Genomic DNA, 15,912 nt, shown 5'->3' on the forward strand with positions numbered 1-15,912 from the left:
GGCAGATCATACCATACAAAGTGCACTAGGGTCATAGCACAGAGTGAGGTAGACAACGTTACACCTGCAGAGAAGGTGCACAAAGAGCGAGATCAACGTTAACATTTAAAATTTGAGAGCTCCGTTCAGAAATCTAAGAGCAGCGGGGAAGTAGCTGTTCTTGAATCTGTTCATATATGTCTACAAACTGTTATACCTTCAGCCCAATGGAAGAGGGCGGAAGAGAGCTCAAAGGACTCAGCCTAGATTTTGTTCTCATGTCCGCACAGCAGGATCTGAACCTGCAGTCTTTTGACTGATACAAGTGCTACCAACAATCTAAAAGGGGTCTTGCTCTCTACAGGTGTAGCACACTTGACTCCCGCAACTCTAACTCCCTCAAGAACGCAAAATCAGAGCATGTTCCAGTAATGCATCCTTGCACTAGAGCTCCCCAACTGGCTCTTATCGTTTACCAACTCTGCTCCCAAACACAGCAATCTCACAGGCAGTCTCCCGTTTGTGAAGGCAGAGCTGGGTACTGCAGATGCTGGAGATTAGAGTCAAGATTAGGATGGTGCTGGAAAAGCACAGCAGGTCAGTCAGCATCCGAGGAGCTGGAAAATCGATGTTTCGGGCAAGAGCCCTTCATCAGGAATTAGGGCCTTCATTCCTGATCAAAGGCTTTTGCCTGAAACGTCAATTTTCCTGCTCCTCGGATGCTGCCTGACCTGCTGTGCTTTTCCAGCACCACTTTAATCTTGACTCCCGTTTGTGAAGGGCTGGCCCCGGCAGGGGGCTGTTCCAATCACTGTGCTGGGTTAATAGTATTTTTCACCTGTGCCTTGCTTCCAGGCAAAGACTGTGTCTAACCATCAGAAGAACCAACAGTATGAAGGGTTTGGGTAAAGGGGAGAAGCTGAGACTTTTCTCACTGGAATGGAGGAGGTTGAGGGATGATCTTATGGAGGCTTATAAAATCATGGAGGGACATAGATAAGCTAAATGGCAGGTGACTTTTCCCTAGGGTGGAGGATTTCAAGCATTGGCACTGGCATATTTTTAAGGTGAGAGTAGAAAGATTTAAAGAAGACATGAGGAACAATTTTTTTCTTACCCAGAGAGTGATTTGTGTGTGGAATGAACTTCCAGAGGAAATGGTGAATGCAAGTACAGTTCCAATGTTTAAACGGCATTTGGATAAGTCAATGAATAAGAAATGTTTGGAGGGATATGGGTGAAGCGCAGGCAGGTGAGACTGATTTAGTTTGGAATTATGGTCAGCATAAACTGGTTGGACCGAAGGGTCTGGTTCTGTGTTGTATGGCTCTATAACATCACACACGCAAGAAAATGGATCTTCTTTCTTCCCTGAAAGGACCAAGTGAAAGCATCGGCAAGGTGGTGTTTTTATGCATGGATTTAGAACTGCAGGCACTAGGTAGCTATTAGTAATTGCATGGTGAGTATGAAGCATATTGACAAAAGCCAGAAGTTACTGTGCAGGCACCAGGCTGTGCCTCTGGAAATAAAGGGACTCAACACCTTTTTGAGTTGTCCACTCAGGTCTGCATATGGCATAACAAGCACTCTTTGAACAACAGGGCATTTTACTTGAATGTGGGATGGGCAGTGGGGATATATCCCCTGTTTTTCTCTGAACTACAGCCTTGGGATCTTTTACATTCTTCCAAACAGTCAGATTGGATCTCAGTTTGACATTTCATCCAAAAGACAGCAACTCCAACTCTCTCTGCTTTGCACTGGAATCTTAGGCGTTATTTTAATGATCCAACCCTGAATGGGGGCCTTTTCCTTTCCTTTGTACTATGACAGGAATTGGATAACTCTAGCAAAGTCGTCAGTTACTGCCCATCCCTAATTGCCCTAAACTTGCCAGTCTATTTCAGAGGATAGATAAGAATCAGTCATATCTGGAGTTACACATAGGTCAGACCAGGTAAAGGATGACAGATTTCCTTGCCTGAAAGACATCAATGAACTAGATAGATTGTTACAACATTTCAACAATGGTTTCAGTCACCATTACTGAGCCTAGTTCCAGATATTTTAATTGAATTTAAATTCCATCAAATGTCCTGGTTGGGATTTGAATCTATGTCCCTGGAGAATTAGGTAAAAACAACGACTACAGATACTGGAATACAGATTCTGGAGTAGAGTGGTGCTGGAAAAGCACAGCAGTTCAGGCAGCATCCGAGGAGCAGGAAAATCGATGTTTCGGGCAAAAGCCCTTCATCAGGAATCCAAGCAGAGTGTCTGAAGGGTGGAGAGATATCTCTCCATCCTTCAGTCCCTGGAGAATTAGCCTGGACCATGAAGCCAACGCCTCCTCCAAGCTAATGACTCAGAGAGGAAGCTCTCCAAATTGAGGCACAGCTCAGTCACAAATCTCTCACTCCTTTTGGATTCAACGTAAAACCAAACAGTTTGACCAAACCTTATGTCACCTTGAGTACCTAATATCTTCTTGTCTGGCTCACTGTCATAACACTTCATCACATTAAAGGCTCGATACAAATGCAGGATGTTGTTGTTCAGGAACATGACCCCCATGGGTCATCGCTTCCTGGCAACATGGCTATAACTCAGCTCTCGGCAGAGGCTTTGTCCCACTCGATGAACTGCTACATGCTGGATGCTTCAGAAAATTGACGAAGCATTACATTTTAAACCAAATCCTATCCCCAAGCTTTTAACACAAACATCATTTAAAGATAAATCCTCAAGAACTGGAGTGGTCAGGAGCTGATGATTTAACTGGAAATGGAAATAGCTTGACAACGCTGGAAGGCATCTGCAATCCCAATAATTAGCCTGTCACATGAACATGTTCAAAGGGCTTTAGAAAGATGTGTAGTTATTTAACACCTTCCCTGACCCCTGATGTCCCAAAGTGCTTTTCGGCCAACTAAGTATTTTGAAATATATTCTCTGTTGCAATGTAGGAAATACAGCAATCCATTTTGTGCACAGCAAGATTCAGGGAAGGAAACTGCCATCCTTCCGTGGTCTGACCTGCATGTGACTCCAGACCCACAACAATGTGGTTGACTCTTAACTGCCCCCTGGGCAATTCGGGACGGGCAATAAATGCTGGCCCAGCCAGTGACACCCTCATCCCATGAATGAATTGAAAAAAAGATGCTATAAACAGCAATGTGATAACAACCAAGAAATCTGTTGTGACTGAAGGTTCAATACTGGGCAAGGCTTCTGACCTGCTTCAAATTAGCGCAGGGGAATCCACTTGATTTCTCATTTAATTTCTCGTTGAATTTCTGGTATTTCTAGCAGTGCAGCACTCTGGCAGCACCTCATTCCAATTTCAGCCTTGATTATTGTGCTGAGATCCTGGAGAGTGATTTGAACCCATGACATTAGACATTGGTCTTAGCCATTGAGCTCTTGGCTGATCATCATCCAGTCCCTGCCCTCATTCAACCCCATGGCTTCGGTCATGGTCCAAACACCCTCTTGTTGCTGCCACATGACGTTAGTGCTCAGAATGCGAATGAAGGATATAAACAACCTTTGTCATCTCAGTCAATCCTTTGATTACTTCAGAAAGGCCAAGAAAACAGAAAACAGAAAACATTGCCCAATCATTTTTATATGTGACTCTAGTTTCCTATTATTCATTTGGTTCATAAATAACTAACTATAGAAAAGGAGGGCTTATAAAAAAGATCTAAAACTTAATATTTCAGGTATGATCTGGACTGCTGGACAAAATGACACATGTAAAGAGAGAGAGAGAGAAAAACAGAGACACAAACACACACATATGCATAGACACACACAAACACACACACGCATAAACACACACACACGCACGCACGCACGCACACACACACACACACACACACACCCTTCCACAGTCCATTTAAGCAGCAAACAAGATAAACAGCTAATCAGATCAAAACATCAAAATACGAGCAGGAGTAGGCAATTCAGTTCCCCCGAGCCCACACCACCATTTAATAAAATCATGACTAATCTGATTGTGGCTTTAACTCTAAATTCCTGGCCATCCCATTAGCCCCATAACGCTCATCAATAAGAAATCTGTCTGACTCAGGCATGTACACATTCAATATCTGGGGAAGAGGACCCAAAAACTAACAACCTTCTGAAAGAGGAAATGTCTCTTTATCTGTCTTAAGAGGGCAACCCCTTCTTTTCACACAAAAAAAGAAAGAACTGCGGATGCTGTAAATCAGAAATAAAAACAGAAGTTGCTGGAAAAGTTCAGCAGGTCTGACAGCATCCGCCAAGAGAAATCAGAGTTAATGTTTCGAGTCCAGTGACCCTTCTTCAGAACTGATGGTAGCTAGGAAAATATCAGTTTATGTGCAGAAGATAGGGTAGGGGGAGGGGTAAGGAGTTGGCGATAGGTGGGGATAGAGCCCAAAGAGGGAGAAGAACAATTGGACTGACAAAGAGGTGGATAATGATCTGCTAGGAGGGTGAATAGCTGTTAATGGAGACTGTTAGTGGCTAACAATGGGTAGTGTATAATGGCAGACTATGTGATAGCAAGGCTAGGACACTAAAATTATTTCAAGTCAATATTGAGTCCAGAGGGCTGCGGGTTCCCCAAGAGGAAAATAAGGCGTTGTTCTTCCTGTCTGCGCTGTGCTTCACTGGAGCATTGCAGCAAGCCTGAGACAGAGATGTTGCTGAGGTAACAGGGTGGGATGTTAAGGTTTAGATTTTTTAGATTACTTAGTGTGGAAACAGGCCCTTCGGCCCAACAAGTCCACACCGACCCGCCGAAGCGCAACCCACCCAGACCCGTTCCCCTACATTTACCCCTGCCCCTAACACTACGGGCAATTTAGCATGGCTGATTCACCTAACCTGCATATTTTTGGACTGTGGGAGGAAACCGGAGCACCCAGAGGAAACCCACGCAGACACAGGGAGAATGTGCAGGGAACTGGAAGCTCAAATTCTTTTTTTGGGAGCAGAATGTACATGTTCTGGGAAGCAGTCACCCAGGCTATGTTTTGTTATTCCTGATGAAGGGCTTATTCCCGAAACATCAATTCTCCTGCTCTTCAGATGCTGCCTGACCTGCTCTGTTTTTCCAGCACCACACTTTTCGACAATGTAGAGAAGGCCACATTGCGAGAATCGAATGCAGTAGACTAGATTGTGAGAACTGGAGGTAAAGTGCTGCTTCAGCTGAAGTCCTCTGTGGAATTATAGAAGCCCAACAGTGTGGAAGCAGGCCATTCATCCCATCGAATCCACATTGCCCTTCTAAAGGGCATCCCACTCAGACCCAGCTCCCTACGCTATCTCTGTAACCCTGTATTTCCCACAGATAATCCAGCTCGCCTGCACATCCCTGGATACTATGGAGTAATTTACCATGGTCAATCCAGTTAATCTGTACATTTTTGGACAGTAGGAGGTAAGCAGAGCACCTGGAGAAAACCGACACAGATGCAGGGAGAATATGCACACTCCGCATAGAGAGTCACCTGAGACTGGACTCGAACCTGGGTCCCTGGCAGTGCGATGCAGCAATGCTAACCACTGAGCTACCATGTTATTTCAGTTGTGAAGTGCTTTCAGTTGTGCTGTAAATGCAAGTCTCTCTCTTTCATTCAAAATAGTGAAGGGCCATCTTTTTGCCTTATCTGAAAGATGGCAGCACCTTACCAACACTGACAGTCCAGTTAAATCAAAACAAAGCAAATCCGCATTAACTGGTGCATTCACCATGGCAATGCTTCTACCAACCAGAAGCCACTTGTCAAATGATCAGCACTCTCCTCTCGTACAATATAAGTGCTGTTTTCCCTTGCACTGATATTCTTGCAAATTATCCCAATGAGTGCAAGATGAAATGCTTCAACAAAATGTGTTGTTTTTTAAAAGAAAACAGATAGTGAAGTAATTCAAACACAATAAAAATGTACTTAATAGTTGAAACAGCTTTTTAACCACAATCCCAATACGTCCATTATGTCATGGTGAATTACTAAAGGACATATTTTAAAGCCTCTACTTGGTCCCATTTACAGTGCAGCTGAACACTTGCTGAAAATGTTGTGAGGAATTAAGAGGTTATTATAGCTCTGTAAACTACATTTCTTTCCTACTCTCTCCCTCTGACAACAGCAGAGGCACTGGGCTCTGCAATGCTGCAGAATTTCTGAGATTGGAGAAATTCACAGTTTAATGCCAGATCTACTTAAGAAATGGGAGACTCATAAATTCAACTGTAAAGAGTGTATGCTCTGGTGAATTGTAATGAACATTAGCAAAGTGCAATATATATTGCTGCTTTATATTATAGGTTAATAGATTCACACACCAGGCTTCTGTATCTTACATTATCCTAGCATCTGTTGTGTCCAAAATTACACAATTAAATCATATAGTTCTACACTGATGCCAAAAAAAGTATTTGCCATTTCCTTTTAAAGTAAAACACTTTTCACAGCTTTGCATCAGGACTGCGGATCACTGCCAACTGATCCCTGACAACCACAGAGCAACTACGTATGACCAAATAATAAATCCAGGGGGCTTTATCAGATTTCTACTTCTCAGCTTTGGTTAAGTTTAGCAGATAGTTTAAACAAGGATCAATTACCTAAGGGGCAACGTTTTCACGCAGAGGTTGGTACGTGTATGGAATGAGCTGCCAGAGGAAGTGGTGGTACAATTGCAAGATTTAAAACTCATTTGGATGGGTATATGAATAGGAAGGGTTTGGAGGGATATGGGCCAGGTACTGGCAGGTGGGACTAGATTAGGTTGGGATATCTGGTTAGCATGGACGGGTTGGACCGAAGGGTTTGTTTCCATGCTGTACATCTCTATGACTCTATAATTTAAGATAATATATTGCAGCAATGTTTTAATGTCAAAAGGTGTTCAAAATTTACTATGAATAGATTTCAGCGATAGTATGGAAGACTTGTGCTCTAGAATGTGCTACACCCCTGGCCAAGTTGTTCCTGGATAGCTATAACACTGGCATTTACCCAACAATGTGGAGAATTGCCCAGGGATGTCTGTACACAAAAAGCAGGACATATCCAACACAACTGATTATGATCCTACTCTCAATCATCAGCAAAGAGATGGAAGGGTGACCAAGAAACACTGGCAAAGGAATAACCAAAGGGTGGCAGATGGGAGTGGATGCTGGGTCAGTTGTTAATTTTAAATCTGAGATAGGTAATATTTTGTGAAGCAAAGATATTAAGGAATATGGACTAAAGGTAGGTAAATGGAATTAGGCCACAGATCAGCCATGATCTCATTGAAAGGTGGAACAGGCTCAAGGGGCCGAATGGTCTACTCCTGTTCCTATGTTTCTCTAACCTGCTCACTGACCACCTTTACAGCCTAGGTCCAAACTAAGACCAAAAGACTAAACACCAGAGATGAGGTGAGAGTGACTGCCCTTCACATCCTGAAGAAGGGTTACACCCAAAATGTTGACTTCTCCATCTCCTGATGCGGCCTGGGCTGCTGTGTTCTTCCAGCCTCACTGCTTGTCTACTTGACATCAAGGCAGCATTTGACCAGGTTTGGCATCAGTTAGCTCTAGTAAAACTACAGTCCATGGAAATCAGAGGAAACATTCTCCGCTGGTTGGAGTCATACTTGGAACAAGGGACGTTGAAGGTAGCTGTTTCTGGTTAATCATCTCTAGCTGCAGAACGTCTCTGCAGGAGTTATGTCTGAGGCCCAACCATCTTCAGCTCTTTCATCAGTGAATTTCTCTCCATTATAAAGTCAGAAATGGAGGTGTTCACTGATGATTGCACAATGTTCACCATCGTTCATGACTCCTCAGGTACTGAATGCTACAGAATCTGGATAACATACAAGACTGGGCTGAGAGTGGCACACAAATGGCCAGCAATGACCCTCACTAACAACAGAGAATCTAACCATCACCCCTTAGTGTTCAATGGCATTACCACTGCTGAATTTCTACAATGAATATCTTGTGGTTACCACTGACCAGAAATTGAAGGGTCCTGGCATATTAATACTTCAGCCATAATGTCAGGTAAGAGGCTACCAATCCTGCAGTGACTAACACAACACACAGAACATAGAACAGTACAGCACAGTACAGGACCTCTGGCCCTCAATCTTGTGCTGACATTTTATCCTACTCTAAGATCAAACTAACCTACACATCCTACATTTTACTATCATCCATGTGCCGATCCAAGAGTCGCTTAAATGTCCCAGATATATCTGACTCTACTACCACCGCTGGCAGTGCATTCCATGCACTCACCACTCTCTGTGTAAAGAACCTCCTGACTATCATCTTGTAAATGGTACACACTGCTGCCAGTGACCATTGGTGGTGGAGAGAGTTATTGTTTGTGGATGTGGCGCCAATCAAGCAGGCTGCTTTGTCCTGGATGGTGTCAAGCCTCTTGAGTGTTGTAAGATGTGCACCCATCCAGGAAAGTGGGGGGTATTCCATCACACTCCTGACATATCCCTTGTAGATGGTGGACAGGCTTTGGGGAGTTAGGAGGTGAGTTACTCACCACAACCTCTGGCCTCTGGCCTGCTCCTGCAGCACAATACAGATCAGGTATTCCCAAGTCCAAACATCAAAAGGACCAAAAATTGAAAGTCTTTACAAACTGAATAGACCAGAATGGACCTGTACATCCACTGGTTCAGGCCCTTTGGGGGAAAACAAAACTTTGCCTGGCTCAAACAGACCCAAATGGCCCAAATGAACACCAACAGACCAATAGGGTAAGTGTATTCCGAAACCAAAAATATCCTTTTTCCGAGAAAGAATTAGTCCCAAGGTTTTCAGATGAATTATTCCTGACCTGTATTTATAATGGCTGGTCTAGGGGGGGGTCTGACTGGTTAGGCCGAAGGGCCTGTTTCCACACTGTAGGGAATCTAATCTAATCTAAAATCTGTTGGAGGTGGGGGGTCTTGTCGCTCAGTGCAGTGTCTCTACTTCCGAACCAGGAGGCCCAGGTTCAAGTCCCACCTGCACCTGGGGTATGTACTCCGAATAGATTGATTAGGAAATTATCCATGGCTGATCCAATTCAGTTCTTCTTCAATAGCATGTCGATGTTACAGAATTCAGTGATGGTGTTTAATCTCAAGGAGACCATCAATTCTCTCTTGTTAGAGATGGTCTTTGCCTGACACTTGTATCGTTTAAAAATTACTCCCTACTTATAAGCTCAAGCCTGAAAATGCTGTTCAAGTCTTGCTGTGCGTGGATAAGGACGGATCATGGTAATTCTCAGAACTGTGCCTATAAGTCAATGCAACTCCACACTGAGTGTGACGGCGTGATAAGTTTAGCGTTTTCTCTTTCCTTCTGTTTTGCAGTTTCCATGCTGTGGGGGAGGTGGGAGCCAGGGAAGAAATCTGACCGAACCAAACCCTCAACCTGCTGCTGACACTCGTTGCACCCAGTGCACAATCTGACAAATTGTACAAATTTGTGAAGTCATTTTTATTCTCCCAAACAAGAAAAAAAACAACTCTTCTCCCATCAGCTAGTGCAAGCTGTGTGATGGTGACTGCACTTCATGGAACTATAACACCAGCTGTTCATTGTGGTGTTAAAAACACTCATTCCAGGATTACTCGAAAATCTGCAGAATATTATGGTGGCACCACCTGGGTGTTCTGTCACAATGCATTAAACCTCCAGCTTTGAGATTAGTGACTGAACATGGCCCGCCTGGATGCACACAGCTAACCCAGGCAGCTCTCTCTTCCCATTTACAGAATTGATCCTGCATCCCTCATGTTACAAAATAAGCCATTAAACACGCAATGAAGTATTCTTTTAAAATGAATGATTGAATTATTGTCACATGTGTTTTACAGCGAAATATGGCAAAATGCAGTGAAAAACTTTCATTTGTCGCCATAATCCGGTGCAATTTCCATGGTTTGAGAATAAGATAAAATAAAATGATATAGTTTAAAGGGAGGTCCATCTACGTACAGGTTCTGAAGCATCATCTCCTCGCCAGACCCAACTGACATTGAAGTTGATGATCCTCAGGTGCTATCTTTTGCAGCTGGGCCTACCCTGCTGACATCACCTCACAGCTCGCTCTCCTCCCCCGCGCTGGGCTCGCTCTCCCCTCCCCCCCCTCTTGTTCCAGAATACCCCACAAGAGGAAGCATCCATTCCACGTCTATTTTATCCACACCTTTTATCATCTTGAATACCTCAATTTGATCTCTCTTCATTCTTCTAAATTCCAGACAGTACAGGCCTAAACTGTTCAATCTCTCCTGCAAAGACAAACCCCTTATCTCTGGGATCAACCCCATGAACCTCCTCCGAACTGCCTCCAGTGCCACTACATCTTTCCTCAAATAAGGGGACCAAAACTCTCGCATTTTGCTAGAGACTTTCAGAGGACATGGAGACGTCTCACCTGACAGTCAAAATCCTGGAAGTTCCTCGCGGAGTTCTGTGGAAGAATGGAAAAAGGCAATAGTTATAAATTTCATGAATGACCAACTCATTAACAGCTTAGATGCTCATCCCTGAGAACAATGGGGCCTTCAGATGTTCAGGCTCAACAAAATGGCCACCAATAATGATAGATCATCAGTAAGACACAGTTAAATTGCAGGCAGGGAAAAAGGGCATTTTTATCAGCAACTATTTTAATTCAGTAACAAAAACAGAATTGCCGAGCTCCGCAGGTCTAGCAGTATCTGTGGAGAGAAATCAGAATTAATGTTTCAGGTGGAGTGACCCTTCCTCAGAACTATGTTAATTCAATGTTGAGTGAGAAAGAAGACAGTAAACCTCAAGTGAAATGGACTTAGGCATTAAGCAGTAAAGGCTGTGATATAATTCTAAATTTGGGCAGCACGGTGGCACAGTGGTTAGCACTGCTGCCTCACAGCGCCAGAGACCTGGGTTCAATTCCCGCCTCAGGCGACTGTCTGTGTGGAGTTTTCACGTTCTCCCCGTGTCTGCGTGGGTTTCCTCCGGGTGCTCCGGTTTTCTCCCACAGTCCAAAGATGTGCAGGTCAGGTGAATTGGCCATGCTAAATTGCCCATAGTGTTAGGTAAGGGGTAAGGGGTATGGTGGGTTGCGCTTCGGCGGGTCGGTGTGGACTTGTTGGGCCGAAGGGCCTGTTTCCACACTGTAATGTCATCTAATCTAATGTAAACTTTCTCTACATTGTTTGTGTTTTTCTCCTTCTTTATTATCAATTTTCTCAATTGCTCCTTTTCTATGTTGGATTGGGAACTAGTTGCTCTCTGGTACCAGGCTACATGATAATATTTTCTAATTCTTCACATGGGTATCAATAGGACAGCTACCGCTTATTACCCATCTCCAGCTGTCCTTGACTAATACAACTGAGGGGTGAGGGCTTTTGTGGTGCACTGGTAGTGTTCCTACCTCTGAGTCACGATACCCAGGTTCAAGTCCCATCTAGTTCCGAAATGTATAAGAACATCTCTTTATGTGTTGATTGACATAGTGGCTTGTTAGATCAATTAAGCTAAAGGTACCACAGGTACAAACCAAGCAAATTCACATACTGAACGCCCAAGGTTAGAGTTCATTGAACCATGAAAGAAATAGAGATTGAGCAATAATACACATTTTAAAGCTTTTCTTCTTGCACTCAACATGACAATTCACAAGATAACCAATCTAAAAGGGAAACCAACAGCTTTACTGAATCAGAGGAGAGTACTTATTGGTTGGTAAGTGGACCCTGATTGGTAGAGGCAATGCCATGGAGAATGCATAAGCTGATGATAACTGGTAGTGAACTGCCAAGCATTGTTTAACTTTTAAATCAGGCAAGATGAATCTGATCGGTCCTTAGAAATGAACCAGCAAATGACTGTCACCTATTTTGTTGAGTTGGAGCAGATGCAGTGCATATGCATGACTAGTCTATTTGCAATGAACAGGGCGTGATGTATTTGTATACGTAGGCCAGTTATTTAAGTTTCAAGCTTGCATGATGAACACAGTGCATCAGAGCCATCCTGAGGGCTAATGGCGAGCAGGATTAGATTATTTCTCACTGTATATTATGTAAACTCATGAACGGGCCTATGGTCGGAGCTACTGACACTAAAGTCTTCCTAGTCTGCTTCAGATCACCTTGGGGATCTCAGAGGTATGAGCAACAGTTGAAGTTAGCTGTTTCATTTTTCTACTGTATAACAGAAACAAGTGTTGTATTCGCTAATAACACAATGCTGCTGTCAAGCCAAAAAGGCACTCTGTCTGTCATGCAAATGAGTAACATGGTATGTGACTTGCAGTCCCAGTGAGATGCCACATATGTAGGCTGTATCAAACAGTATATCTCTTTGACGAGATAGGGTTTTTTTTCCCCAAGTACAGAAGTAGAGCATTACTGAGAAAAAAAGACTATTTGAAATAAAGATTAGGGGAAAACAGAAAAGTAAAGCTTATGAGAAACAGCAATGACAGAATAGGGAGCTAAGAATCACTATATTGACATGGAATGGGATGAGAATGGCAGGTTTTCTTGTAAAAGAACATTAATTGGGTTTTTACAGCAATCAGGGAAGCTACATTGTCATTTTAATGGATACCTGGCTTTACAAAAATTATTTACTCAGCAAAATTAAAATGCTCAACTGCTGTGGGACTTAAACTGACATTCTCTGAATGATTTGTCTGGAGCTGAAAAATGTGTTGCTGGAAAAGCGCAGCAGGTCAGGCAGCATCAAAGGAACAGGAAAATCGACGTTTCGGGCATTAGCCCTTCTTCAGGAATGTCTAGATCAAGGGTTACGGGGAGAAGGCAGACGAATGGGGGGGTGGGAGAAATATGATCGAATGGTGGAGCAGACTCGATGGGCCAAATGGCCGAATTCTGTTCCTGTGGTCTTATAATTGCAGGTACAGTAACATGACCAATATGCCACCACATTCCAATCAGAAAGGGGATGTGGATGCTATCATCACTTCATTTCCACACTCTCTGGATTATAAATAAAGAGAAGATCCTGAGTCCCCTTACCCATCATAGCCATGGGTAGATCCATGAGTTCAGATAACTCAACCTGGACCAGGGTCAGAACCTGACTCTTCCATACAGTCAGAGTCATACAGAACGGAAACAGACCCTTCGGTCCAACTCGTCCATGTCGACTGTGTTCCCAAACTAAACTAGTTCTATCTGCCTGCATTTGGCCCACATCCCCTTAAACCTTTCCCATTGGTGTACCTGTCCAAATGTCTTTTAATTGTTCGAACTTACCTGCATCCACCTCTTCCTCCAAAGTTTCATTCCACACGTGAACCACCTCACTGGGAAGAAACAAAAACCAAAATTGCTGGAAAAGCTCAGCAGATCTGGCAGCATCTGTGAATTCCTTTCCCAACAATCTCGGTTCTTGATTCTGATTTACAGCATCTGCAACTCTTTCATTTTTTACTGTACGAGAAGACGTTGCTCCTTAGATCCCTTTTAAATCTTTCTCCCCTCACCTTAAAATTATGTCAAAAATCACACAACACCAGGTTATAGTCCTAGATGAAGGGGCTGCGCTCCAAAAGCGAGTGATTTCAAATAAACCCATTGGACTATAACCTGGTGTTGTGTGATTTTTGACCTTGTCCAGCCCAGTCCAACACCGGCACCTCCACATCTTATAATGATGCCCTTTGGTTTTGAATTCCCCGACCCTGGGAAAGGTCCTTTGCTATTCACCTTACGATGCCCTTCATAATTTTATAAACCTCTATAACGTCACCCTTCAACCTCCTACATTCCAGTAGAAAAAGTCCCAGTCTATCCAGCCTCTCCTTAGAACTCAAACTCTCCAGTTCTAGTAACATTCTGGTAAATCTTTTCTGCATACTCTCCAATTTAATAATATTCTGCCTATAACAGGGCGACCAGAACTGCACACAGTACTCAAAAGGGGTCTCACCAGCGTCCTGTACAACTGCAACATGACATCCCAACTCCAAAACTCAATGGTTAGAGCAATGAAGGCAAGCGTTCCAAACACTTTCTTCATCGCTCTATCTACCTGTGACGCTACCTTCAAGGAACTATGTACCTGAACCTCAAGGTTTCTCTGTGCGACAACTCTCCCTAGGGCCCTACTGTGAACTTCGTAAGTCTTGCCTCTGTTGTCTCACCAAAATGCAACACCTCGCGTATATCTAAATTAAACTGGATCAGCATTCCTCGGCCCATGGGCACAGTTGATCAAGATCCCATTGTACTCTTAGATAACCTTCTTCATTGTCCACTATGCCAACAATTTTGGTGTCATCCACAAACTTACTGACCAAGCTTCCTAAATTCTTATCCAAATAATAAATGACAAACAGTGGGACCCAGCACTGATCCCTGTGGAACAGCCTACATATGTAGCATCTCACTGTGACTGCTGGTCACAGGCCTCCAGTCCAAAAGACAACTCTCTACCAGCACCCTCTGTCTCCAATAGTCAAGCCAATGTTGCATCCAGTTAACAAGCCCACCCCAAATCCCATGTGACCTAACTTTACTAGTCTTACTAAAGTCCATGTAGACAACATCCATCGCGCTGCTCGGATCTAACTTCTGGTCACATCCTCAAAAAACTCAATTTCTCGCAAGCCATGCTGATAATCCCTAATCAGTCCTTATGTCTCCAAATCCTGTCTGTCAGAATCTCTCCAACAACCTATCCACTGCCAATGTCTGGCTCACAGGTGTTTAGTTCCCAAGCCTTTCCCTTGCAGCCTTTCTTAAATAAAGGCACATCTACAGCCACCCTCCAGTCTTTCAGCACTTCACCCATGGCTGTAGATGATATGAGTATCTCTGCTTAGGGACCCCACAATTTCTTCCCTAGCTTCCTACAATGCTCTGGGACACACTTATTGATCAAGTCCAGGAGATTTATCTATCTTTATGCGTTTTAAGACCTTCAGCAACTTGTCTTCTGTAATGTTGACTCTTTTCAAGACATCAATATTTATTTTCCCAAGTCCCCTCACTTCCATGTCTTCCCCCACAGTAAACACTGATGTGAAGTATCCATGTAGTATTTTCCAATCTTCTGGGGTTCCACACATTGATGACCACACATAAGTCATTTTTTGAAAGCCTCCCATCTGCCAGTCATTCCTTTACCTGTGAACAGTCTACCCCAATCAACTTCTGAAAGTTCCTGTCTCATACTGTCAAATTTGGCCTTACTGCAAGTTGGAATTTTAACTTTTATTCAAGGCCTATCCTATTCCATCATTATTTTAAAACTGTTAGAATAATGATACTGGTCTCAAAGTGCTCTCCCACTAACACCACAGTCACTTGCCCTGCCTAATTTCCCAAGAGAAGGTCAGGTTTTGCTCCTTCTCTAGTGGGTATATGTACATATTGATAAAGATACTTTTCTTGAACACATTTAACAAATTCTTCCCCATCCAAGCCCTTATCACTCTGGCAGTCCCAGTCTATGGTTGGAAAGTTGAAATTCCTCTATTACAACCCTATTATTCTTATACATATCTGAGATCTCTCAACATATCTATAGAACATAAAACATAGAAAAGTACAGCACAGAACAGGCCCTTCGGCCTATGATGTTGTGCTGAGGATTATTTCTAATCTTAAATAAAATAACCTAACCTATGCACCCCTCAGTTCACTGCTGTCCATGTGTATATCCAGGAGTCGCTTAAATGTCCCTAATGACTCTACTTCCATTACCACCGCTGGCAACGCATTCCATGCATTCACAACTCTCTGCGTAAAGAACCTACCTCTGACGTCTCCTGTGTACCTTCCTTCTAATACCTTAAAACTATGACCCCTTGTGCCAGTCAATCCTGCCCTGGGGAAAAGTCTCTGGCTATTCACTCTATCTATGCCTCTCATTATCTTGTATATCTC

At 43.4% G+C, this 15,912-nt stretch overlaps 1 protein-coding gene across 5 annotated transcripts in view; it reads right to left on the bottom strand.

Moving 5' to 3' along the window:
- LOC122560261 (protein NDRG3-like) overlaps positions 1 to 15,912 on the bottom strand; it is a 130,996-nt gene that overhangs the window by 61,814 nt on the left and 53,270 nt on the right. For all 5 annotated transcript variants that reach the window (XM_087994763.1, XM_087994764.1, XM_087994765.1 and 2 more), the window contains one exon: positions 10,437 to 10,472. In XM_087994763.1, the coding sequence (XP_087850889.1) occupies positions 10,437 to 10,472 (36 nt within the window). The remainder of the gene's footprint in view (positions 1 to 10,436; positions 10,473 to 15,912) is intronic.

This window comes from Chiloscyllium plagiosum, unplaced genomic scaffold (assembly GCF_037043375.1).
Source record: "Chiloscyllium plagiosum isolate Xiang-an unplaced genomic scaffold, Cpla_swu_hap1 HiC_scaffold_15, whole genome shotgun sequence".
Classification (NCBI taxonomy): domain Eukaryota; kingdom Metazoa; phylum Chordata; class Chondrichthyes; order Orectolobiformes; family Hemiscylliidae; genus Chiloscyllium; species Chiloscyllium plagiosum.